The following is a 24,406-nucleotide window of genomic DNA, read 5'->3' as shown; positions in this document are numbered from 1 at the left end:
TACCGTCAGGCAATAGGAGGACACCTGGGGGATGAAGGGGAGTGGAAAGGCGTTCCTACTCGGGGAGGTTATAAAAATCCCTGCTGACCCCCATTGCCTACCCGGGTGCCACTTCAGAATAGGTATGAGGCCCTGGGTCCAGAGGGTCAGCCAGATGACACTGAAGAAAATAATCTGCCTGGAGAGCCTCCCAAATACGTTTTGTCTGTCAGACAGATCGCTACCTCTAGCACTAAAAAGAAAAGAAGGGTAGTCGTAGTAGGTAACTCCCTTCTGAGGGGAACAGAGGGCCCCCATATGTCAACCAGGCCTATCCCACAGGGAGGTCTGCTGCCTCCTCGGGGCCTGGGGACAGGATATCTCCAGGAGGCTCCCTGGGCGGATTCAGCACTCTGGTTATTACCCACTGCTGATACTCCAGGCTGGCAGTGATGAGAATGACAAGAAGAGCAGCAGGGCAATTAAAAGGCACTTCAAGGCCCTGGGTCGAGTGGTTGATGGGGCAGGACCACAGGTGGAGTTCTGCTCAAACCCTTCAGGGGGGCAGAGACAAACGACAAAAGGAACAGGAGAACCCACATTATCAACTGGTGGCTTAAGGGCTGGTGTCATTGGCAGAATTTTGCGTTTTTTGATCATGGGGCAACTCTTACAGCACCTGGCCTGCTGAAGCCAGATGTCACAAGAGGGTATGTTTTATATGTATTTTTATATGTACGAGAATTTTTATATATAACAGAATAGGAGCATAATCAATACACAATTATAGATAAAGCATAATTAATATAGCAACGAAGTGTGTAAGAGTAAAATTAAGAAAGTGTATTAGCAAAATAAGTGTGGAATGAATGTATAGTGTGCTGTGTTTGTAACCTGTGATAAACACATATTATAAGTTTGGCTTTTCGCAAATATTAAAGTGGATGATACGCATGTAATTTTAATTCTTACAAAAGCAGCCTTGTTATAAACGTATAGTTGCATCATAATAACTAATGCCTCTATTTCTGTTACTAACCAAACTTAGACATAGTGGTGAAACAGCTGACATGGTTATTTTAATATACTTGTGGTTAACTTACGACAAGTGAACCACCTGCTTGGTTGGATAACATCCAGCTAACGGTGTGATGAAGACCCCTGCCACTGACATTTCAACTATCAGCAACTGTCATCTGCAGAGACCGTGGAACAGGGCTCAGATGGGGATGATAACACGACTGACCAAAGTCAAGAGGACAGCCAGGAGGACAGCCAGGAGGACAGCTCATGCTCTTACAGGCGGACCAGAGGAGGGGCCATGCTAAACAGTTCCTAGAATATGCAAACAAGTTTGGGGAAAGTTTGACTATGTATAATTGCTTATGAATATCTATTAGGCTGATGTAACAGAAAAGGTATTTAAAGAGTATCTCCATCAGTGACAGACATGCTTCTGGCTATTTGCCAAGCGTTGTTACTTTGCTTTATTGTCTTTGTCCCTTATTGTCTTTTAATAAACTTTTACATTTTAACAGGAGAGTGTGAAACCTCGTTTTTCACGTAACCCTAAGATAAGGAAACCACAAGTTATGTAAGAACCCAACCGCTAAGAACGTACCTTTAGATAAATGAATGAAACTAGGGCGGATGCTGAATTTGTAAACGTATAAATAACCTTTGCAAAGTGAGCATGGCGGACGCGCACATGGAGGTGTGCTTCACTTAACGGTACCTTACTGCGGAGCAGATTCCCTCGAATCAATGGCTGCGGCTGCCCAGGGCGTTAACGCTTCCCAAGTGCCCCACACGGCCATGCTCAGGCACCCGGCCCCGCCTTTCCCGCTCCAGCGTTGCCGGACATCGCCTCCGTCGGGCTGGCGCCGTCCCTCCTCGCCTCAGGGCGTACCACGGCTGGTGGCACCGTGCACTCCTTCTCGTCCCTTTCCACCCCGCCGCCAGCGCGAAGCCACTGCTGTCCCGCGGCGGAGCGGCCATGGCCACGGGCGGGGACAGGTAAGCGGGGCCACGCCGAGCGGGCGCTGCCGGCCCGGGACTCGCTGCCGGCCCGGGGGCGCTGCCTGCTTGGCCTTCTCCACCTCGGCCGGGGAGGGTGGTTTGTTGTTTTCCCTCAACTCCCTTTGCTCCTCTGGGAAGGCTCTTTCACCTGCTCCAGGACCCTGATTTCTAGCTCTGAACGCGTCACGGTGAGGGCTGTGGTCATGTACACCTCTGCAGCCATGGTGCTCTCCTCTCCCTCGCCCTGTGGAGGTGACGCCTCGTAATGGGAAAATGCAGGCGTTGCCAGGTGCAGGGAGGCCTGGGTTTAACACTTCTTTCTGCCTGGAAAAGTGGGGCTTAACCTTCAGTATGTCCTTCCGCTTGGAGGAGGTACTATAATGAGTATCCAAACAGTACTGGTTAGTTTAGTGTCTACTCTATGTGTGTTCAGGGTAGTTTGGCCCTTGTAATAAATAGGAGGTTTTCACCATGGAAGGTGTGATTACCTTAATTCTTACAGTACAGGTTTGGCTTCCAAAATTTGAACGCATCAATCTTAGAGGCAGATTTGAGAAAGCAGATTTTTCTGCTAACCCACTTGTACGACCTTGAGTTTCATAGCAGTTCCATTCCCTGTTGTTTTGTTGGGTTTTTTCTTCTTTTTAACCTGTAAATGCATTGGGGTAATATCCACCTTTTAAAGAGACTGAAATCATTAGCTGAGGGGAAAAAACCAAACCAATCCAGCCAACCCGTGTCAAAATCCTCTTACCGTTTCTGTTTATCCTCATGTATGCTTTAACATTTGGAGGTGACAGTTTTTTTCACTACTTAAAAGTTTAGATACATTATTTGAAACGTTACCTGAAAGACAGTTGTTTGCTGGCCTCAAAAAACCAAGGCACATTGCAAGTATTACGGGGTGTGAAAGTGAAAATATTGGTACAAAACTGAACGGGTTGAAAGCTAATGAAAAAGCAATTGAAGTTGTTGTGCTTCTTAGATAAGAGCCTCTCAGTTGTTGTGCTTCTTAAATAAGAGCCTCCCAGAAGTCTCTAAAGAGGGGGTGTAACAGCTGTCACTGATTTTTATCTGGGGCTTATCTGCCCAAGCTTTGTCAATGCAATGTAAAAGCATTTTGTTAATGCAAATTAAAAATCTTAGCGCACACAGTACTTGGAAAGTAATTTGTGGATTGGGTTTGCTGTTTCTTCACACCTTGAGAATCTTTTTGTTTTGGAAGATGCAAAAGTTCAGCTTTTTTTTTTTTGTTTAATTGCAGCTTAAAAAAGGAATAGATATTACATTAAAGTTTTCAAGGCATGTGTGGGCAAAATTTTTCTTTCCTCGGGTATTTCTCCCTGGGGTTAAGAAGAGGGGGCAATGGTTAAAATGAGCAAGGAGGACTGAATACAGACGATGCAGGTTTCGCTTGTCCAAAGTAGTGGGTTTTAAAATCCAGCATCCAGCTGCTTCTCTGAGTTTTTCCTGTGCCTGGAGTCTGTGGAGTTGTGTCCCTGTCCCTGCCCAAACTCTGTGCTTTCAGCATGGATTCAGGGCAGAATAGCCTGGGATTTGCTGCCCTGGAACATACAGAAGTGAGAACTCTGCTGCTGTTGAGCACAGCTTGGGTCTCTAAATCCCTTAATGGCTTTTGAAAAATACAGTTTGTTGGTGCCTTATCATCTAAGTGTACTTCTTGATAATGATGCATGAATAAAACCCTTGTTTGACCTCCAGGTTGTGTTTGTTATGTGGCTACCTTTCTGTAGTTGTTAATTTAATTGTTGGTCTATCTGTGGCTGGCACCCAAGTTGAAATGTGCATGTCTTCTTGTTATGTAATTCTCAGTAAAATGTCTTGGTGGTTTTGGTTTGGTGTTGGTGGTTTTGTTTGGTTGGTTTTGGTTTTATTGTTGTGGGGTTTTTTGTTTGTTTTGGTTTTGTTTTTTGTTTCTTTACATAGCACAGTTGACAATGTGGACCAGAGTTGTTAATTTCTTTTGGTTTTATTTTTCTTTGAGCATAAATGAGTCTTAAACTGAGAACAGTGTGCATTAAAGGTGCATGGTACCCAGATACTTCAAAGTTAGGTGTTTTCCCCCATATTCATTGGTTGGCTAAAAACCCAGAGCTGGTTTGACCAGGTGTTGGAAAGTCTGCTGGCAATTTAAAACATCAATAATGCAGTGAATGAGGAGCTCTGTCTGCTCCATGGCATCAGTGGGTATGAAGTATAAGGATTTGATTTACGATTGAAACTCTTATCTCCATATTTTTATGTGGATTAATGACAGTATTTGCAATTACAGCTTACAAAGTCCTTCCTAGCAGAAGACTTGGAAAAATATGTGACCAGTTAGATTGTAAGAATTTGTGCTGGAAATATGCAAAGTTCCTTTTTTTTTTTTGGTCCAAATTGTGATGTGCTAATGTTGCCAGAATAGGTTCTTCCACCCTACTGTGCCAGAGTCCAGTCCACACACAGAGCTGAGGTGTTTGTTTATGGTTCTGCACAGGGGGGGTGCTGGGTGGCAAATCCACAAAGCCAGAACACCAACTATCCAAACTTTTGACTATTTCCTACCATTTTACAAAGGAAGGAATTAGTTTTCATTGGCTACAAGTTACATAGTTTTCTTCTTAATTAGTGTTCTGTCTTCCATTGGTTAATGACTCTCTTGCTTCTCGTGCTAATTAGTCTGCATGCTCAGTCGTTCCCTTCTTTCGAGTCAGTGGGTTTCTTGGGCCAGTGGTCAACAAGTTCACACTTCTGGAAGTTGGAGCTGATTTCAGCACAGTTGCTGAGCTGGCTTTAGTAGTTTTTCCCTTATCTTGGGATTTCTTCCAGGTGTTCTTGTTGCCCGTAAATCTGCATTCTTTGTGTGCACTGTCAGTGGGCATCCTTCTTCCCAAGGTTTGTTAACCACCTCCTAGGTGAAATCGTTGAAGCATGTCAAGCCCTAAACCTTAACAAAGCAATTCTAGCACCAAGTAATTTGTCTTTCTAACACCTGCATATCCCTTAGAGCTTGCTAGCTGCTCTCCGTTTTCACGGATTAAATCTCCTTTCCAAGCTGTTCAGGCTTGAAAGTACACAAAGATCAAACATCAAAGAACTTTCTTAAGAAAATTTTACATATTCCACATTTTGCAACACTAATGAGCTATAAAGCCATTGATATCCATTGGCCTGTTGAAATAATATTTATCTCTCAGGTTTTGAGTATTTTAGCTGGGGAAGATCTGAAATGACACTTAAACTTTGCTTCATGTATGATTCTGTTGTATATTCAAGGAAATTCTTTTTGAACCTCACCAGTTTTTGAGGAAGTTTCAAGGTATTGTGTTATTTGGTGTCTTTTAATAGCTTAATAAAGTTGGATGGCTCAAAAATGTCTCTGGAGTAATGGTGTGAAACAGAGGATTAATCAGTGAGTTGGACTTGCTGCAGGGGCCTCTGTTGAGGTTGGTTGTGGTGGCCACAGTGGTGCAGCTGTCTAGGAGTAATAGATCTGTCCTGGATTCAAAGTGATTTGGGGGAGCGACACTGTTGCCTTCTGACCATTGTGAGAGATTAATGACAGAGAGAGGAATGACATGAGAGAGGAATGACAGCTATGAGTTTAAAACTGAATCTTCCTGATGTCAGTTATTTTAACTTGGGTGTGGTTGTTCAAATCAGTGAACTGATAGTAATGAGGTGCCATATGAGGTATTCCCCGAATCTTGCCTTGGTTGAAATGTTGTGTCTGCGTGTGCGCAGTATGCGTATTGCTTCGTTTTGTGATTATGTGACTCTTAACAGCTTCTCTTTCGTACAAGTAGGTTAGGGACCTTTGCTGCCGGGCCTGGGGAATGCTCTGAAACCACAAATGCTGGAATTCAAAGTCTGTATTTTACATCTACCATAAAACCGAAACCAAATGTGTGCATTGAGAGGTGAGTATGGCTTTACACAAGGAGTAAGAGCGGGAGAGTGCAAGTGTTGGCATGTTGAATGTTTTGGCACATTGCCTCTATGTTAATGCAACTAAGATTGTGAATTTAATACAAACATTGAGGTATTGGCATTATCATGCTACTCTTTAAAGCTCTCTGCTTCTGAACTAGCAATATAAATCAAGTGTTGCAAATAACACAGTAGTAAAAGGACGAGAGGCACAGCTGGGGTGTCGACTTTCACAGCACCTTGTATTTTCAGCAGTGATTTTGATGTGACCCTAATCAGTGCTCAAGAAAATTAGATTATAAAATCCATGTATTTTAAACTCTGTGCAGTTATGAGGTACTGCTCGAATGGTATGAGGTTCATGTCTGTTAATACAAAAATCATGTTGGCTCATCTCCAGGGTATGTTCTGCTTGTTGTGCTTAGACTGGCACCTTCATTTTCAGGCATCCTTCCAGATGCACAGAGACATTAAGATTTTCAAGATGCCACTTAGCTCTTGTTTTGAAGTTCACACCTTTCTGTTGACATAAATGAAAATCGCACAAGACCCCTGAGCACATACAGTTTGAAGATTATGATGAGGTAGAGCATGATCATTTCTGTCCTGGTGCATCCTGAGACGTGACACCACAGTCAAGAGAGAGAGTGAATATATCTGCAGTTTTGGACACGCTGGTGGTTGTGGAATAAATGTTAAAGTCATGGTACAAGCAGTAAGAAACTGAAGCTAAGTGATGTAGTTTCATGTCAAACTGGGTTAAAGTTAACAAAGTTTAATAAAAATGCAAACCCATAACTTTTCATGTAATAGCATGTGTGCCTCTTGAATAAGTCGTGATGAATTGTTTTTGGCAAATGCCACGTATGGGAGAGTGAAAACAGAACCCAAATTCCGGTTTAACTCTTCAGGTGACTTTTGATTCCTCTTCAGGTGATTTTTGATTAATCTATTTATCAGCTGCTGGTTTCCACCTCTCCTGTTTTTTTCTGGTTTGAAATGAAAATTCTCTGCCATTGTAATTTCTGGAGTTTGCAGGCAAGTGTGACAGTGTTCATCTCTCTCTTGTTTTCCAGCATGCCATCAGAAATGCTGCTGAAGATATTTTCCTATTTGGATCCCGTGTCGCTGTTGTCTGTTGGTTGTGTGAATAAGCACTTCTATGACCTGGCCAGTGACAAGTAAGGAACAGGGAAGGTTTCAGTCATGCCCCAGCTGTGTTTACCTGAGTTATGAGTCTCTCTAATTTAGTTTCTCTGATGCCAGAGCACTGATGCATGTACCTGTGGGCAGTTACTCTGATGAAATTGCACTGCATAGTCCACAGTATGTGTCGCATGGAATTCTAGCTGTGCGAGCCCTGTTGTTTAATGAGAGTTATGAGGCAAAAACTAAATCCAGTGCTTTGAAATGTTGCTATTAGCACTTTCTTTGTTTTAAAATTCGCATGTATTTGTTTGTATTCACGTGCACCTGCACAAACTTTTCTGCTCAGGTGATCCTTAGTGGTGTGTCACCAGTAGCTTTGTGGAATTGTCATAGCTTTCATAATTTTGAAGTTCCACTTATTTAGGTCTTCATCAGGTTTTTGCAGAGGGATTGATTCAATCAAGTGCTTCATTAGTGGTTTTCATCTGTTGCTCTGTTTGTCAAATTTTGGTGATTTCTAAAATGAAACAAAAGAGATGAAGGTAAATGCTGACACTTTTTTTTTTTTTTTAAATAAGGATTGCTTACAGAGAATAGACAAATTGCTCCTACTAGTATCAGGATAATTTTGTGAAAGGATAAAGAGGAGAGACCTGGGTTGATACATGATAACTAGGATGTCTGGGTATCGGGGTTTTTTCCCTAGGATTCTACTGCATTAGTGTTGCTCGAATGAGAAAATGTCTTCCTGTATAGGAAGTTGCTGCATCTGATATGAATCCATTTTCCCTTATTTGCCAAAACATGTACAGTCAATTGGTTTACACCTTTGACACCTTTAGGACTGATGAAGTTAGAGGGAGGACTGTAATCCAGATGTATGTTTTGAAGCTGTCAGCAGGTCAGTGTAGATAAAAATTGCATAGTTGACACAAATTATCTTAGTATGTGTTTTCCACTTCAGGGTGGAAAAGGCAGGATAAAATCACTGTGGCTGTTCAGGGCAAGCTGATTCATCTGCCTCCATCTTGACAATGTCTGTTTCCATTTTCTAATCTCGAGAGATTAGGGTATGTGCACAAATGGGACTTGGGGAAGAGATATTTTGCCTTATCTCGGAGCCTGATTTGTTCAGTGGGACCAGGTCGTTTCTTCCTGATGGATTTCCATGGACTTTCTCAAGACCCTGAATCTTGTGGTGAATGACCAGAAGTTTTAATTGAAGTCCCTGTATGTTTCTATGACAAATCTCACCTTGTTTTTAGGGAGAGTATCTGTTGTAGGATATTTCTGCTGTCCTGGATGTGCAGGCTGCTGTCCTTGCTGCAACAGGACCGTCAGTCTTTCATTGGGATACGTCTGTGCCACCTGATGCAGTGATTTGTCTTTGGGCAGTTCTGATGTCTGCCCTTGAACAGTTCGGTGGCACTGATGTCTTCAATGTAACTATTGAAGACAAGGAAATATTTGTGGCCCCCCTTTCTGCACTCTCCTTGCCCCAGCATGGAGTATTCCAGCCTTCTTGTCATGCAGTGTGGGAAGTTCACATTTATGGTCTGCCTGCAAAAGCATGAGGATTCTGATCACCAGCAAAATGTGCTTGTGTAAGAGGAAGTGAGAGCACAGGGGAAGGTCTTTTTGCCATTGTGGTCCAGTGATGAGTGATGATGATGTGCATCTGATTCTGGCATTTGAGTCAGCTGTAAAAGGTTGGTTTGGCTTCTTGTAGTAATGTCCAGTAAGAGGCCTTGAGATGGGGATTAATGATTTGAGGCAAGAAGGGCATGTATTCTGCTGTGCAAGAGGCAAACTTGTGCTTCCCTGTTGGGTGGTTTTTGATTTATCTGCCTTGAATTCTTCACAAGCTGAGGATGAGGGGGCAGGGATAGTTTCCTAAACACTTGTGATTCCAAGTCCTTCTTCATTTTCTCTTCTGTCTTCTTACCCTAACTGAATTTTTGTGCTTGAACTAATTTCTTTGATTGCACAACACTGGTTTGGGAAAGGAAGAAGCAATATGTAACTGGGAGTGAAGACAAGGATGGTAGGTATTTGTGATTAGTATGTCTTCAGTCAGCTAAATTGCCTGAGTCTGTAACTTTAAAATGCAGGAAATGCCTACTACGAAGCCTTGTCTTTTCAGCATCATACAGTAAGATGCAGAGTATCTCTCTCCAAGAAAGAAAGAATGCCTCTCTTGGGAAGGGGTTTCTAGTTAACAGGAGACTTGTATATGAGGTTATTTTACTGGACTTTTTAGGCTGGTTAGGACCAGTTGGATTATAGCTCAGTTTCCCCCAGTGATGGTACGTCAAGGGCATCTCTCCTTTGTTTCCATTACCAGACAGTTCTAACGTGCTTTGGAGTTTAAGAAAGAACTTCCCCCCTCCATCAGAAATGTTTTATACTACCTGGTAACTTGGCTGCCTTTCCTGGTCTTAAAAGAGAAGTATCTGATGTCTTCGTTTTACATCTGGGATTCTTCTTCATGTTACCCTTCCCACCTTGCTTTTGGTGAAAGGACGGTTGGAAGCTCATGTTGACTGTGAACCCATCTTGACCAGTCATGATAGCTGCACCAGGTGGGTGCACCTGATGATGCCCAATTGGCTCTTGGTGCCCCTCCCGTGGGTAAAGGCAGCCCAGGGTGGGGTCCTGGGGATTTGTGACCCCCCTCACCCCCAGGGTGTGGTCATGGTAGCTTATTGGTCTCTGTGTTTTAAATGCTTTTGTCTCCAGAAATGGCAGTGGAGGATTGTGTATCTATCTGCTGAGCAGCAGGCTGGAAGGTTTTTGCAAAATTCCTGAATGTGTTTGCATCAATAACCAGAACCTGGCTCTCAGCATGTGGGGACTTATTCTCACCAGCTGATGAATTGAGAATGGTTTTGATGAGTAGGAGGCAGTGTGGCATGGATTTAGTCCTTGAATGCTTTAAGGAGAGGGGAAAATGCAATAGAAAACATGGCAGTGTAAGGTTGCCTGGGCATAAGTGAGGACTGGTAAAGGTAATCTTGCTGATAAATGGTAGAAAATGTCTCTTGAGAATGTGTTGGCCTTGCTATTAATTTTCTTTAGTGCACTTTAAAATTAGCAAATGAATTTTAAACTGTGTGTCTAGCACTTTAAAATTAGCAAATGAATTGGCAACCTGCATTCACAGATTCTTGTTTGAATTCTTGGAGGTTCCTGTACTCAATATTCCATGAGCTGTCCTAGAGATACTTGGGTGTGGTGGGCTGAAATGTGACCTCATAGTTGTCGTGGTGTCAGGGTTTGAGATAGGACATTGCCAGGAGGACGCACGAAAAGAGGGCAATCAGGCTCCAAGCTTAGAGTTGCAAAAAAGTGATTTAATTACCTAACAGAATTGAAGGATAAATGCAAGGCAAAAATAAACTTTTCATACATTATTTTGTTCACTCCCCCGCCTCGCTCTTACGAACCCATAGTATTCATCCCCTTTTCTCCTTTACAATCCACAAGCCGGGTAGGGGGGCAGGGTGTAGGGTCTCTTTTCAGTCCACAGAGCAGATTCTCAAATTTATTCATCACTACAATTCTTCTACTACAAATACTCTTTATCTCTACTTGTTTCTCTCTCTCTCCAGACAGTTTTCTGCTCTCACCCCCACCCTCTTAAGAAGCAGTCCACTCACCCCCCTTCCCTCTTTCCAAACCAGCAACACAGACAGGAGGCAGGGTGAGAGGGGTTCTCTGGTCAGTCCAGTCAGGGAGAGGGGTTTCTCTACTTAGCCAGGGGTCCTTCCCACGAGAGACAGTCCTGTGGGAACTTTGGCGTGGGTCCACTCTCATGAGTAACATCCCACCCGAATTCTGCTGTAACTTGAGTCTTTTTGTCCATAGGGTGCTGTGCAGACTCTCCCAAGCTGAGGCCAGGCTGCTTCCATCCAAGGAGCAAGGCCTTTCTCTCCTTTGCAAGGCCTTTGCAGTTTTAACTCTTAGATGAGACTCCCAGTGGTTCACAGTCTTTTCCAGGCATCCACTTGCTCCTCTGGAGTGGGCTGTGCGTGGATTTCTGCACTCCTGTGGACTCCATGGGCTGCAGGGGACCTCGTGCCCCCCCATGGCCTTCACCATGGCTAGCAGAGAGCTTTCAGCTCCGGCACTGGGAGCATCTCCTCCCCCACCTTCTTCACTGACCTTGGTGTCTCCATGTTGTTCTCCCTCACATATTTTCACCTCCACCTCCTCCTACTACAAAGAAGTGAAAGAAGTGCATGCCTGCTTGTTTTGATTTCTTCTTAAATATGTTTTCACAGAGGCATAACCAACACCTCCAATTAGCCCACACTTGGCCGGCAGCATGTCCATCATTTTCAGAGCCATCAGAGATTGGCTCTGCTGGACTTGATGTAAAAACTTCCAGAACTTTCACTCAGGACACATAGGAGCCATCTTTGTGCCACTCCCCACCCCTCGGACACCTCCCCAGGCCTACCACAACAGCTTCTGAGGGATCCAAATTTCTCCTAGATGTTAAAAATACTTTACTGATGTTTTGGGCCAATCAATACCACCACACCTGGTGTGAAAGAGATTAACCTATCATTACTGTCACATGTTTATTTGTCTTCAGAAAGTCATGTCTTCTCTGAGCTTTTCCAAAGAGTGAAGAAGGGATTGACATGACACTGGTAACACCAAAGAAAGATGAATCTAATGGTCCTGCTCCATCCCACTTTCAGCTGTATCTGTGTGAGAAAGCTTGAAGAGTCCAGATTATCTTTGTTGAATAAGAGGTATTAAAACACTTTCTCCACTAGCTGATTTTCTGTGAGGAGGATGCATCATTGTTTTGGGGTGGAATTTTCAAAATTTACTGCTTAGCCTTTATCGGTTTTCCCTTACGTTGCTGACTATGGCTCTGCCTTTGCTGAGCTTCATCCTGGATCCCATATTTTGAAGGAGACAGACAAGACTGTTTTTGTGCTAACGTTATGCTCAGGGGTAGCTGAGATGTGCATACAAAAATTAAGTGACTATTCCTGAAATGTATTCCTCTTTATTCTATTTTTATTTTCAGTGTACTTTGGCTGAAACTCTATTCCAGTTCTTTGCAACCAGAATGGGAAATGGAGGAAATGAAGTCTCAACAAACAGAAACTGTTTCTTTGGGCTGTGCTGGTGTATATGATAAGAAGCCTGGGTACTGGAAGAAAGAATACATCTTTAAACAAACTTCTTATTTCACAACTAGAGTAGTGCAGCTTGCTAAACCTCCAGATCCTTATACAGGTCTTCCATGTATGAACAAGGAAGCTATGAAGTAAGCAATGCCTTGTAGAAAGAGATTAACTTGAGAACAATGTACAAAAGACTAATGGCTTGGGGGGTATAGAAATAGAGTTTTAAAATTTATATCATAATGGGAAGATACAATGATAATCTAGAAGTGACTGAAACTGAGGAACATAAGTAGCGGTTAGAAGAAATTTAAAATTTCTGTTGAAAGCATAGTTTAAGTTTTGTCACTGTGAGATTTTTTTTTTTTAAACACCTCTCTCCCCTCTCAATTCCTAAATGACAGAGTCAATGGCTTGAGTTGGACAATTGTTCTAAAGGACAAAAATGGGAAAGAACATGTAATGGAGAAGCCAAAGCTATCATTTAAGGACACATCTGTTACCATGCTTTGGTGTGGTAGAGACTGGCCGTGCTCAGACATCCTGTCAACCCTGAAACTGTTTGGAGTTACACCATTGCTTCCTGATCAAAGCAGACCTCCCAGCAAGAAGGGGTGAGTTTTAACATAGGATTTTTGAGGGTTTTTTGAGTGTAACTGGTTGATAATGTGTCTGTGGGAGCTATCTGACATTGGTTTGACTCAACAAGTTAACTCTTTGTTAGAAAGCTTCCCTGTAGTATTTTTTCCTATATTCTTCTCTTCATTGGTAGAGCTTTTAGCAAGAAATAGCATAATCCAACAAGCTATGACATTAATTCATTGATTAATGTAGGTACTGGCATGTGATATTCAGACTGAGAGATCCTGACTAGGAAAGCTGAATTTGAGGCATAGACACAAATGAGCATGAAAGAAACATGTAAATCTAGGAGAATTTATTGTGAGAAATTCAGCTTGGAAAAGTTCATCAGTATTTAGGTGGCTACTGTCAGGTAATCTATGTTGTTAAAATTTATTTTCTGTCTTACAAGTATGTGTGTGAATTTATGGAACTTGGTGTTTAACTATGTGTGCAGTCTTCAGTACATGCATATAAAAACACCAGTCCACAGCCTATCCATTGTTTTTTAACTTAAATGTGTACAATAGCTTTTGTCATTATATTCTGAGAAGATGTTTAAATGAAAAGTGGCTTTTTGAGGTGTTTGGTTGCTGTTAAGGAGTTCTGCACACATCTGGGGTCTATGTGTATGCTTTATGTGCATACGCTGCATATGTGCATACACATTTATAGCATGTGCAGTGTCAGGTACATGCTTCTTACACAAAGCCCCTAGTCACAGAGCTCTGAAAAGAGAGAATTGTTCACCTACAAAACACCTGGTTCCTCAAGCAGAAGCTATTTGCTTAAAAAAGAAAGAAATCAACAGAAGCCTTTTGTATAAAGTCAGATGAAAAAGTCTTGCAGTCAAATTAAGTGCGAAATGCAGTTGTTTTACCAAGATGATGACTCATATGTAGAAAATCAAAAAGAAAAAAAAAAAAGCTTGCAGGCAGTTGAGGCAGTTGGTGTATTTATTTCACAGAACTGTAAGTTTGTAGAGATTGTGAATATAGATGAAGGTAGTGGTTTCACCAATTTCAATATGTCAGTGTTAAGACTGTAAGGCAGTAGTGCAGGGATTTTAGGAATGTTCCTGCAATAATATGAGCCTGATTGACTTAAAGATGGAAAGGGTTGAGGTTGATTAGGAAGAAATTTTTTACTCTGAGGGTGGTGAGACACTAGAACAGGTTGTCCAGGGAGGTCGTGGATGCCCCATCCCTGGCAGTGTTGGGAGTGTAGTAGTAGTAGGTGGTACTACAGTGATACTATTGGGAGCTCCAGGAACCGTTTTGAATGTAGTAAGAGCCTAAGTCTGAAAAGGGTTTTAGAAAGACTTCTTTCTTCATTCTGAATAGGTAATGCAAACTCTACTTTCTGCTCTTTTTAAAATGCATCATTAGTTAATAAGATTGTCCATGAACATTTATTTAAGAGTGTCTTGGAGCTAAATGGCTTTAATTATAGGCAAAATAGAGAAAAAAATTTCTAAAAAATGAAGGCTTTCTCTAACACAAACTTTTAATTTATTATATGTACAATTTGGTAATTTCCTTTAAACTTTGCTTCTGTGGACAAAAAAATTACCTTAGTAGCTTGCTTCACACTGATAAATGTTCAGTGATTTCATCTAGTACCAATAAAATATCAAAACAAAATTGTAAACTAATTTGGTGGTGTTTTGAAAAATTGGGCAAGCACATAAGTTCTTTCTGTAAAGAGTGTATTTGAAGATCATATAGTGGTTTTTGCTTCTTTTCTTGTTAGGGGTTGAGATCCTGCTAGTGCACTGTAGTTGTTTGAATGTATAGTTTATGGCTCTGCATGCCAAATGTTTTCAAAACCATTATCATCATGTGCTGTTGGTCTGACTTAAGCTGGTCAGTAAAAAATTAAATTAGGCTGAACCTTTAAGTGAATAAGGAGACACAGGCCTTTTGCTACATTCTGTATGTTCCTTCCAAAGACCTCGTCGATTTGCCTTGATTGCTGAATACAGTCTTGCTAACCTGACTGAAAGTAGTGTGGCACTTGGTGCCGATGAGCTCGTCCAGCTCTTCAGTCTGAATCCAGGACTGTTAGTAGGAACTTGGAAGGTAAGATAACATTTCGTTTCAGTAATTTATGATGACTGGAGGAACGGATTTTTTTTGCCTTGTAGTTGGGATTTGGGGAGGGGGTTTCTTTAAGTGTTTTTTTTTCTCTTTTGGATTTTGAAAGATCTTTTCTAAACTAGAAACAACCAAAAGCATGTAGGGACAGATAGCAGATAATTTATTGTATCCTAAAATCTGTCACAGGAGTATATGTACTTCTAATTCAAAGATCAGTTATGTAAGATACTACATGTGCACAATCACCAGAGGCAATGTTCAAAACCACAGAAGGACTATTTCTTTCACTCTTACTTAAAGGTAAGACTGAAACTCCATTTCGTAGAGAACTTGAGACTGGCTGACTTGCATGAGGCTGTTACTGGTTGTCTGAGTCTGTGAAAAGCTCTGATGAACTAACAGCCACTTCTCTTGTATCTTCAGAAGTCTAGTAGGCTGGTGTCTCTGTGTTGTTGGCTCAATGGTCTTGCTCATGCACTGGCCCCTCCCATGCTTGGAAAGAGAACTCTTTCAGCACCTGGAAATGGTTCAGTCATAACGAAGTACCACATAGTTGTTAAGAATGGAGTGCTTCACTCTAGTATATTTTCCCTGCTTGCTTTTCTGAACAGCAGTTCTTATTCTCTGTGTAGGCAGAGTAATATTAGGTAGTTAATTGTGAGTGGGTGTAATAATTATAAATGCCATATATCTTGTTTTTTTGCACATAGCTGCATAACAGAAACCAAGAACAGGTTAAGTGGGCCTCCTGGTATTTGGATAAAGAAGATTGAGAAGCTGTGTGATTGATAAATCTCACTTGTTGTATCTTTTATAGCTGTAATGTTGCACTGTGAAAATACCGAAGTAGTTAAGAAGCCAAAAGTTTGATGAGAGGATGTAATTTTCTGGTAACCCAGAGAGATGAAAACAGTGGTCACCCACATTTGAGGGGAGTAAGAGACTTTTGGCAGTGAATAATTTTCCTATTGACTTAGGTGTTCGTAAATGTAGGACTTAAAAAATACACTTCAAGAAAAGAAGCTGACAACACAGCATTCTGTGTTCTTGAAGTAAATACATACTTCTGTTTCTGTTTAGTTGCCACATTGATGTTTTCTTTGACTATATAGGCATCTATAGAAGGCTATGTTCCTAATGTTTTCCCAGGAGTACATAATCTGGTGAAAACATCCAAGGCTTTACTTAGAAATTCACCATTTCTGTTGGGTAATTCTGTATCCCTCACTGATGTTAGCTCTCTTTGCAAATAGTTTCTTACATATGAAAATAAACTTGATGCTTCAGTAGTTGGGAGTAAGTGCTGTTTGATCCTGTTTAGGTACCTATTTTAAAGTGGTAAGTAGAAGCAAGGGAAGTGCAATTCCTGGATTGCTCTCATAACTTTTGCCCTGGCATAGCTACTTTCCCACTCTTTCTCCATAATATAGAAATGCTGTAATCTTTTCTATATATTCTGTGCTCTTGTGAAAAGACAGTAAAGATTTTAGGAGTCCAAGTGTTAGAGCAAGCCATTAGTAAAATCATTACAGTAATTGGCAGAATAATAAGCAGCAGCATTTATCTATGAATTTTCATGCTCAGAAAGACCCTCTGAAAAAAAAAAAGAATTTCCACATAAAAATACATCTACTTTAATTAATTTTTTCAGGAGAAAAATGAAATTGCTTTTATCATGGCGAGTCTTCATTCTAATCAACTTCTTGAGAGAAGCATTTTGGGTTCTGCTGCTGTGTAAGTTTGGTTTTCCTTTGTGGGTAATAAATTTAACCTTTTGAGTAGAGCTTTGAGTTTTACAGTTAAAATTGACTTCAGTTAAGAGGTTTATATTTAGGCAGTAATTAACTATTCTTGCTTAATATAAACAACAGTTACAGTAGCTATATACAAAACCGTAGGAGCATTTTCATACTAAGGTATTGCCATTGTTATGCTATTAAGGAGCTAATTTAGTTATACAACTGTAGTAATACTTGCAGTACTGAGAAAGTTAGATTTTTTCTTTCAGTCCTACTGAGACACTAGCTGGACTTCCTATGAAGTGTTTGTATATATGCATATTGCAATACATAATATAATACAATTCAATACCTGTTTATACACTGTAAGCTGTTTAAGAAGATGGAGCTTTTTTAGCTTTAGAACATTATTTGAGGAACTTTTTTCCCCCTCAGCTTCCTGGTCAGATACTGTTGTATCTAACCAGTAGTCTTAAGTGCCCAATATAATTTAGTGTGGCTTTTCTCATAGAGAAGGTACGATTTAACACCGTCTCCCCTAGTGCCCGGTTGGATCCTATGTAGAAGCTGCACAATTGCCTCTGGCATTTGGTCTCTTCAGGTCATTTGTATGTGGTAGTTACTCGTTTAGTTAGGCACAAACAAAATTATTCCAGTAATTGCTATTTCAGAGAAGTCTCTAGCTAGTGGGCTTTTATATTTGTAGTTAAGCTGATGCTTTTTTTTGTTTTTGTAGACAAGTCCATGTTTTGAAGTTTAACAGATGTACCTTTTAAAGCTGACTGCCATATTTTCTGCCTTTGGCTAGGCCAGACAGCTGATCAGCAGTATTAGACACTGTATTAGCTTAAAAGAAGCATGATGAACTAAAAATGTTGGTTTCAAAACTCTCTGAAGGTGATAGTCTTAGTGTAAGGATGTGTATTATATCTCTTTCTATTAAGCCATCCCCTGTTGCTAAATTCTATTTTTTTTCTTCAAGTCAATGTGCCCCTCCACCTCGTGAACCTTTACTGGGTGATACTAACCCAGAATATGGACTCCATGACTACCGTCTGCATCTGGAGCTGCATGGCAGAAGCTGCATGTACCTGTGGGGAACATACAATCGCCTCTTCTGCACAAAAGGTAAAGTTGATGGAACAATAATATCTGTTCTAAAAATTATTCCTGCTTGTCGCTGTTGATCCGCTAGCAGAGAGAAGGAGACCAATCTTCAGTGTGGCAGAAAATGTCTATTTTTATTAATTAATTACAACTTATATAGACTTTCAAATGTCACTCAGATTGGTCAGTTCAAAACCTCCCCCCAGGCCGATTGGCCGGCTTGAATCATTCATATCTTGAGACACTGTTCCAACAACATCCAAACTTTATCTTTGTTTATAAAACACAGGAAGAAGAGAGAAAGATTTCTCAGGGGAAAGATCTGTGCTCATCACACCTGCTGTTATGTCTTTCCTTCTTACACCCAGTGTATCTGTTCAAAGGGGAGAAACTGAAATGGAATTTTAATATTAATATTAAATTTTATAGGTTAATTTAATTCTTAATATTAAATTTTAAAAGGTTACATCACACTTCATTGAACCAAGCAGATGGAGTGTGCATGGCTTCAGATTTTTTTCTGTTATTAATACTTGCATTGCAGTAACTAGCTGTTTTGCCACTGTTTTGGTTGGGTTTTAGCATTTTATTTTATGCTCCCTTTCATGTAAACAGAATTGGTAATATGGTCTTATTGACAGATACTGTAGGGTGAATATGCTAAATACTTTCTAACTGAATTGAAAATATTTAGAAAATTTTTCATGTCTTCAGGAAGATACGACAGGCTTTTCATAGAACTCACAGAAACCATGGATCTAGCTTCTTAACAAACATTCTTGAGATGTTTTTATCTAGGTTTTCAACTTTTTAAGCACAGCTTTGTAACCATACAGTAGTTTAAGCTTTGGCTTTTCAATGTCATTTCTTGTTGATGTAAATTGATGAGTTGTGCTTGCAAAATCTAAGGGGTGGTTTTTGTGTATTTAGAGAGCTTTTAAGACTTGTTTGTAAAATCTCGTATCAGGCATTTGACATGCTTTGCTTGAAGACTGATTTACAAGTTTAAATAACCATTTCAGCATGGTAAGGCTGGTTGTTGGCACCAGAATTAGCAGGTATCTCATAATTTATTTTGTGTGTTAGTGTTGAGCTTGACTTTTGGTGAGTGGGCAGTGATGGAGACACTGGTGGCACAAAATTGAAATGTTGAATGTGGAATTTACTCCTCACATCCTTGTGTAAATCCTTTAGGTGGCATTCCTATTTCTATACTAAAAAATACAAAAGAATTTTTAGCTGCTGTTTCTACTGTGGATCACAGAAACAAATCCCCAAACTGCAACTTAGTTCCTCTGTAACAAGGTTGGTATCTAGCTGTTGGTGTGTGTCAGGGTTTCTTATTGGTGAGCGGGAAGAAAAAGACAAAGAGAGAAGATAAGAGAACATTTGCAGTGTACTTGGGCTGAATTTGATTTATGTTGCTATAATGTTGCATATATTTTATATTTCAGATGACATTGAAAATGGATACGTGAGGTTCACAGTTGTGAACATAAAGGGTAATAGGACGCACTGCCCTGTTATTGGTACACTCGGCATATGCTGGGAAACAGATGTGTTTAAAGGCAATGTAAAGGTCAGATACATTTTTTTTGTTTCTGGAAATGCTTATCTCAGAGCAGAATTATGTTTGTGCATCCTAAATGTGCTAATGTTTTAAACAATTTTTTTGTCTGTGGAAGGTGTCTGTAAGTAGAGAGAAACCTCTATTCCAGTATTCCAAAAGAAAAAAAAAGTGAATTTTGAGGGGAAAAAGTTTTCTCCTTTCTCTGATAGAGTCTGGATTGCATGATAGACCCATTATGTGTGTGTGATTACTGCTTTCCACTCTGCAAAGATTCTGAGACTGACCAGCCCTGCTTGGAAGTGCTGGACAAAAAAAAATTTACTGCAGATGTACTTTTCATATGGGTTTGTTTGTTTTGTTGTTGTTTTGGGGTTTTTTGGTTTTTGTTGGGTTTTTGTTGTTGTTGTTGCTTTTTGAGGTTTTCTTTCTTCTTTCTTTTTGTTGCTGTTGTTTTAGTTTGGTGTGAATTTTGGAGCTTTTTTTTTGGTTGGCTGGGGGTCTTTTTGCAAGCAATAGCCCTTGAACCTCAGGGGAAATACTCTGCAGTTCTGTGCTGTATATACAGTGAAAGCTGGGAACTGCTGGGGAATGTTAAAAATGCAAATGGACACAGGCAGAAACTACAGTCCACATCCACAGAGTCAGCACCTAGCTCAAGCCAGGTACGTCAGTCAGCTGGATTAACTCTGTCTTTTAGAGGAATGCTTGCACATTCTATTGGATAAAGTTCCTAAAAGAATTCTTTCAAACAAAGTTTCAGAGTAGTTCTGTCGATTTTGCAGTAGTGGTGAAGGCACATATTTTTAAATGTACTTCATCAGCATGAATATTTCAGAAGTTCCAAAAATTCTGATAAATGTAATTTGAGCACTACTGAGAAATGATCTAGTTCAACATGGGATTTCAGTTTGGGCACTTCTTTTGAAAAAAGCCTCAAAACTAACAAAACTGTTGTTTCTGCGAATCCTGTATAAATGTGGTATGGAATACTGTTTGATAACATGAGACTTTTTTTACCCAGGCCTGTAGTGACAAAACAAGGGACAATGTTTCTAAACTGAAAGAGGGTAGATTTAAATTGGACATCAGAAAAAAAAGTAAAAAGTTTTTTCTCCATGAGGTGAGGCAGGGGAGTTTGAATTAGACTTTTAAAGGTCCTTTCCAACTCCAATCATTCCATGATTCTACAGGATTAACAGCTGCTTGGCAGAATTTTTTTTCTGTGAAAATAATCATGAGTAGCACATAAGAATTTGGGAAGTTACCTGTCAGAGGAAGGAGAGAGATATGGCTCTATTCTTTAGTTTTTTTTGTTTTAGTCTCTCTCCCATGTGCTTACAGCATCAACTATACGGAATATTTGTTTCTAGGACAAAATAAAGAATACAGTTTTTTTTTAAACCCCTCAATTTCTGATGACAGATTGAACATGTCAACATATAGGTATAGGTTGAATTCAGTGTGGCTTTTAACATAAGTCTCTAAAATTCTTGAAACGTGAAGGCCAAATAACATCAGCCACAGAAGCAGGACATGCCACTACTTTGAATTTATTTGAATTTTTTTCAATCCCCTCAGGAAAACCAAAAAATGCCAACGATTTTTTGGGCACTTCTTTTCTAATAAAAAAATTAGTTGCTGGTAGTTAGAAATTGTCCCTGCTTGGGGATGGTATTCTCCAATTCAGTGTTCTCACTGTAACCACTCCAAATCACACTGTGCTCACTCGCTCCTCCCTTCCTCTGCCTTGTGCTGGGCTGGAGAGGAGAACTGGAGGCACAAAAGGTGAAGATCAGAGGTTGTGATAAGAACAGTTTACTGGAAACTGCAGTGAGGTAAGAAAATGGAGAGTAGCAGCAACAATATTAATAACAAGAATGTACAAGAGAGGTGAGTGATTCACATGCAAATGCTCACTGTGGAGCTGGACCTGACCATGCCAAACTACCCCGACTGAGAAGAGAGCCCTTCTCCTGCTCCTGGAAATGAGGTGAGGTGGTACAGAACAACCTCTGTCCTAGTCATGCTCCCTCCTGGCTACTGCAAAAATTACCCTGTCCTGGCCACAACCAGGACAGAAATGCATGGGAAGACCCCCACCATCCCAACACCACCCCACCTTCCTTTGCATAATTGACCTTTTCTATGCAAATTGTCAGACTGGGAGATAGTAACTCTTTCTTGTTTCTAGTGATTCTATAGCTCCTGTAAGTTTACTACATCATCGTTCAGTTTGGTTTGAATTTTCTATTTTCAGCATAGTCTACAGTAAAAAGCTTAGGAAAACTGTATGTATCATACTGCCTCACATTTGTGCCATCTGCTCTTGTCTGATTGATGTAATAGTGAAAGCAATGTTAGAGCAACAGAAGCACAGCTATGTAGTACAGAGAAAGCAAGCATTCCAAATCAATTTTTTTGGCATGGAATATGTGGTGTTGGTTTGTTTATGCTTTTGGAGCATAGATACAACATAATTAAGATAATTTGATTCATTTAGTGATTCAGAGCTCATGAGAATAAGTAACAGCTAACACACAACTCCTTTGCTTTCAAGGGATATGAGAAGCTATCCATTTGCAAAGACCCAAGAACTGGCATTAGCATTTTAAAACTAAGTAGTTGTGTAATGTTGTAAAGAAATAGTTCCAAGAATTTGTGAAAGGAGGAATTTACATAAAGATTACTGTTACTACCTTTTTGGGAACCTAAGCTATGAACCATTCAAAAAGTATTGTATCCCTTCCTTTTACAGCTGGCATGGAAGGGCAACTGTGTGTGCACTGCCTTGGGGTGCAAACACTGCTGCATTCACACAAGTTAAGCGCCAGAGTTTGAACTTAGGTTGCTTTCTCATATTGAAAGGACTGTCATTATTTGAATGGTAAAGTAATTAATAACTGAGAAAAACAGATGTTAAGGGCTTAAAAATGTTCAAGAAATAATGTCTGATTTGGGTTGGCAGTGGAACTTTCCGTAGCACAGCTTTTGATGCCCGTAGGTTGCGGTTTTGATTTCTGTGGGAAACCTTCAAGTAAGTATTTCTTGCAGTAGTCAGTGGAGCACTATCAATTGTATTTTGAGTTTTTAGCTTTCATACAAAACTCTCTGGACCCTTGAGATTCCTCCTAAAATCAGGGACAGATCTACTTACTGTGCCATGACATAGGGAAACAATCCCTTCTCCTTGTCTTTGTAGGACTGCTTCTTGATGGATCTGACTCTGCTGGATGAAACTAGAAAGCCCTTCTGGTGTTTTAGTGCTCCAGTCTACATGGAATTGTCTTCCAAGTTATCTGCCCTTTGTGACTACACAGGTCCTATCTATACTGCAGACTATGCAGATTCAGAGGGGAAAGTCTGCGTTAAGTTTGTATGGTTCGAAGAGACCAAGAAATATGTTTTAGTCAGTTTGGTGCTTTATGTAAGCACCAAAAAGATAAATAGCTGGTATGGAACAAATTACTGACTTAATTAGTCACTAATTTCCTTGCTTTAAAAACCAAACAAAACAAACAATGCCCCCAACAAAAAAACACAATAAGCCTTTGATGTTTAAGATTGACACCAACAAGCAAGACTGTTCCTGCAAGTTTTTCAGTAACAAGTGCAGTTGCATAATTTTTTTTAAATAGGCAATTGAGGGCTTGAAGAGATGTTTTGATATAAATGAGAGTTCTTCTCTGTTGAACATCCCATGGTTCATCTGTTTCTCATACTGGGTATAGTGAAATTATTTTTAGGAAGATTTTTCCTTACAGACACTTGTTACTGTGGTTAAAGAGTTGCTGCTTTTGAGAGCCTTAGTGTGAAGATTCCTTACCTCATATAAGCTACACTGTTTTTGAGAATACTGACTTTTATACCTAACAATAAAACAGCATGTGTGCTGTTCCCTCCAGGTTTGTTGGAGTGTTATTGGTAAATGACAGATTTTAATAAATGCGTTTTGTTAAATAATTTCTTTTTCTTGACTTTTTCCAGAAAATACTTCACTTATATGTATTTTAGTAAAGGATTGAAAAGGCAAATGGGAAGTCAGATCTGAAAAATTACTATGTCAGTCAAGGCATTTGTTAAGAAAGTCATGTGTAGTATCTGTATATGACACTTGTTTAAATTCCTGTTTGTTCTGTTCTAAACTTCTGATTTGAGCCTAGATACTTGCGTAGATATTGGCCTGTGAATAAGTGTCCCAATTATCACCCAACCTGAGCCGATGTCTGCTCTCACTGGATGTATGTAACATTCAGTTGTTTCAGAAACAATGCATATCTGATACTGTTTATCTAACAATACACATTCATATAAGAATTGAGTGCATGTGCCTGATCTTTCCAGTTCCTTGGAGTAATGTCAGAACCAAATTTTCTACTTCACGTACTAAAAAAAAAAGAAATTACGTGATACTGGGACTAAATTGTCTTTACGTCACAAGGACAATTATGTTTTGGCTGCTCTGACTTTATTATGGTAATAATAAAATTAATTCTCACTTCTTTATTTGGTTACATACATTAATTGGTTTGTGCAAACAATGTTCATAACTAAGCACTTGTCTTCTGTGCTATAGAAATAGTAGGAGATGGATACCACAGCCAGAGAGTTGTTTCTTAATGTAACTTTCAAAGACAGCAAGTTGAGGCTGATACAGTTCCAGTTTGCCCTGTTAACCTGGCCTAAGGAAGCAGCGGAAATGTTGCTGCATTTGGTGGTTTGCCAGACTAACAAGAATGATCAGCTGTATTTTGTCTGCTTTCTTACTGGCTGCTGATGGGGACAAGGATCCCGTGAAGTCATATAAATGTTTTAACAAGTGGACTGGGTGTGTAGAATGCCAGAACGACAGACATGCAGATTCACCTGCACAGACAAGTGGCCAGTCTAGATTTTTGGTTTTGCCTGAATTTAGTCTTTGAGATACCACCTTTAGCAAGGAAATGGTAGCTCAGTCCCAAAGTCTTCTCAGTCACTGGCCTCACTGCTAAGCCTGTAAACAAAAATGTAAAATTGTTCTGCCTACACTGGTTCTTTGAGATGTGC

The 24,406-nt window shown here is 40.2% G+C and overlaps 1 protein-coding gene and 1 long non-coding RNA gene across 4 annotated transcripts; one reads left to right on the top strand and one right to left on the bottom strand.

Annotated features, from left to right (window-relative positions):
- The first annotated feature begins 1,828 nt into the window (after positions 1-1,828).
- Positions 1,829-23,829, top strand: LOC146421229 (F-box only protein 15-like). 3 transcript variants are annotated; one of them, XM_085047711.1, is made up of 10 exons: positions 1,831-1,995; positions 5,808-5,921; positions 7,008-7,112; positions 12,128-12,370; positions 12,632-12,841; positions 14,800-14,929; positions 16,599-16,681; positions 17,669-17,814; positions 19,248-19,372; positions 22,563-23,829. In XM_085047711.1, the coding sequence occupies exons 1-10, from the start codon at positions 1,976-1,978 to the stop codon at positions 22,830-22,832; spliced, it is 1,446 nt and encodes a 481-aa protein (XP_084903837.1). In that variant the 5' UTR covers positions 1,831-1,975; the 3' UTR covers positions 22,833-23,829. The 3 variants fall into 3 exon arrangements, with proteins under 3 accessions (XP_084903839.1, XP_084903837.1, XP_084903838.1); XM_085047713.1 differs by lacking the exons at positions 5,808-5,921; positions 7,008-7,112 and having other exon boundaries at positions 1,829-1,995; XM_085047712.1 differs by lacking the exons at positions 1,831-1,995; positions 5,808-5,921; positions 7,008-7,112 and adding an exon at positions 11,330-11,843.
- On the bottom strand, positions 6,756-10,333 carry LOC146421230 (uncharacterized). Its single transcript, XR_014848819.1, has 3 exons — positions 10,232-10,333; positions 8,335-8,526; positions 6,756-7,597 (listed from the first exon to the last, which is right to left on the bottom strand). It is a non-coding gene; the product is annotated as an uncharacterized LOC146421230 (long non-coding RNA).
- Positions 23,830-24,406: the final 577 nt, after the last annotated feature.

This window comes from Lichenostomus cassidix, unplaced genomic scaffold (genome assembly GCF_008360975.1).
Source record: "Lichenostomus cassidix isolate B80296 unplaced genomic scaffold, HeHo_3.0 HiC_scaffold_43, whole genome shotgun sequence".
NCBI classification, from domain to species: domain Eukaryota; kingdom Metazoa; phylum Chordata; class Aves; order Passeriformes; family Meliphagidae; genus Lichenostomus; species Lichenostomus cassidix.
The sequence above is the reverse complement of the archived record's forward strand: the minus strand, read 5'-3'. Positions and strand labels throughout refer to the sequence as shown.

Excerpts from the sequence above, each read along its gene's own strand:
- LOC146421229 (XM_085047711.1), top strand. The coding sequence starts at position 1,976 with ATGGCCACGGGCGGGGACAG. Across the intron at positions 14,930-16,598 it reads TGTTAGTAGGAACTTGGAAG|GAGAAAAATGAAATTGCTTT; the intron begins GTAAGATAACAT and ends TAATTTTTTCAG. Across the intron at positions 16,682-17,668 it reads ATTTTGGGTTCTGCTGCTGT|TCAATGTGCCCCTCCACCTC; the intron begins GTAAGTTTGGTT and ends TTTTTCTTCAAG.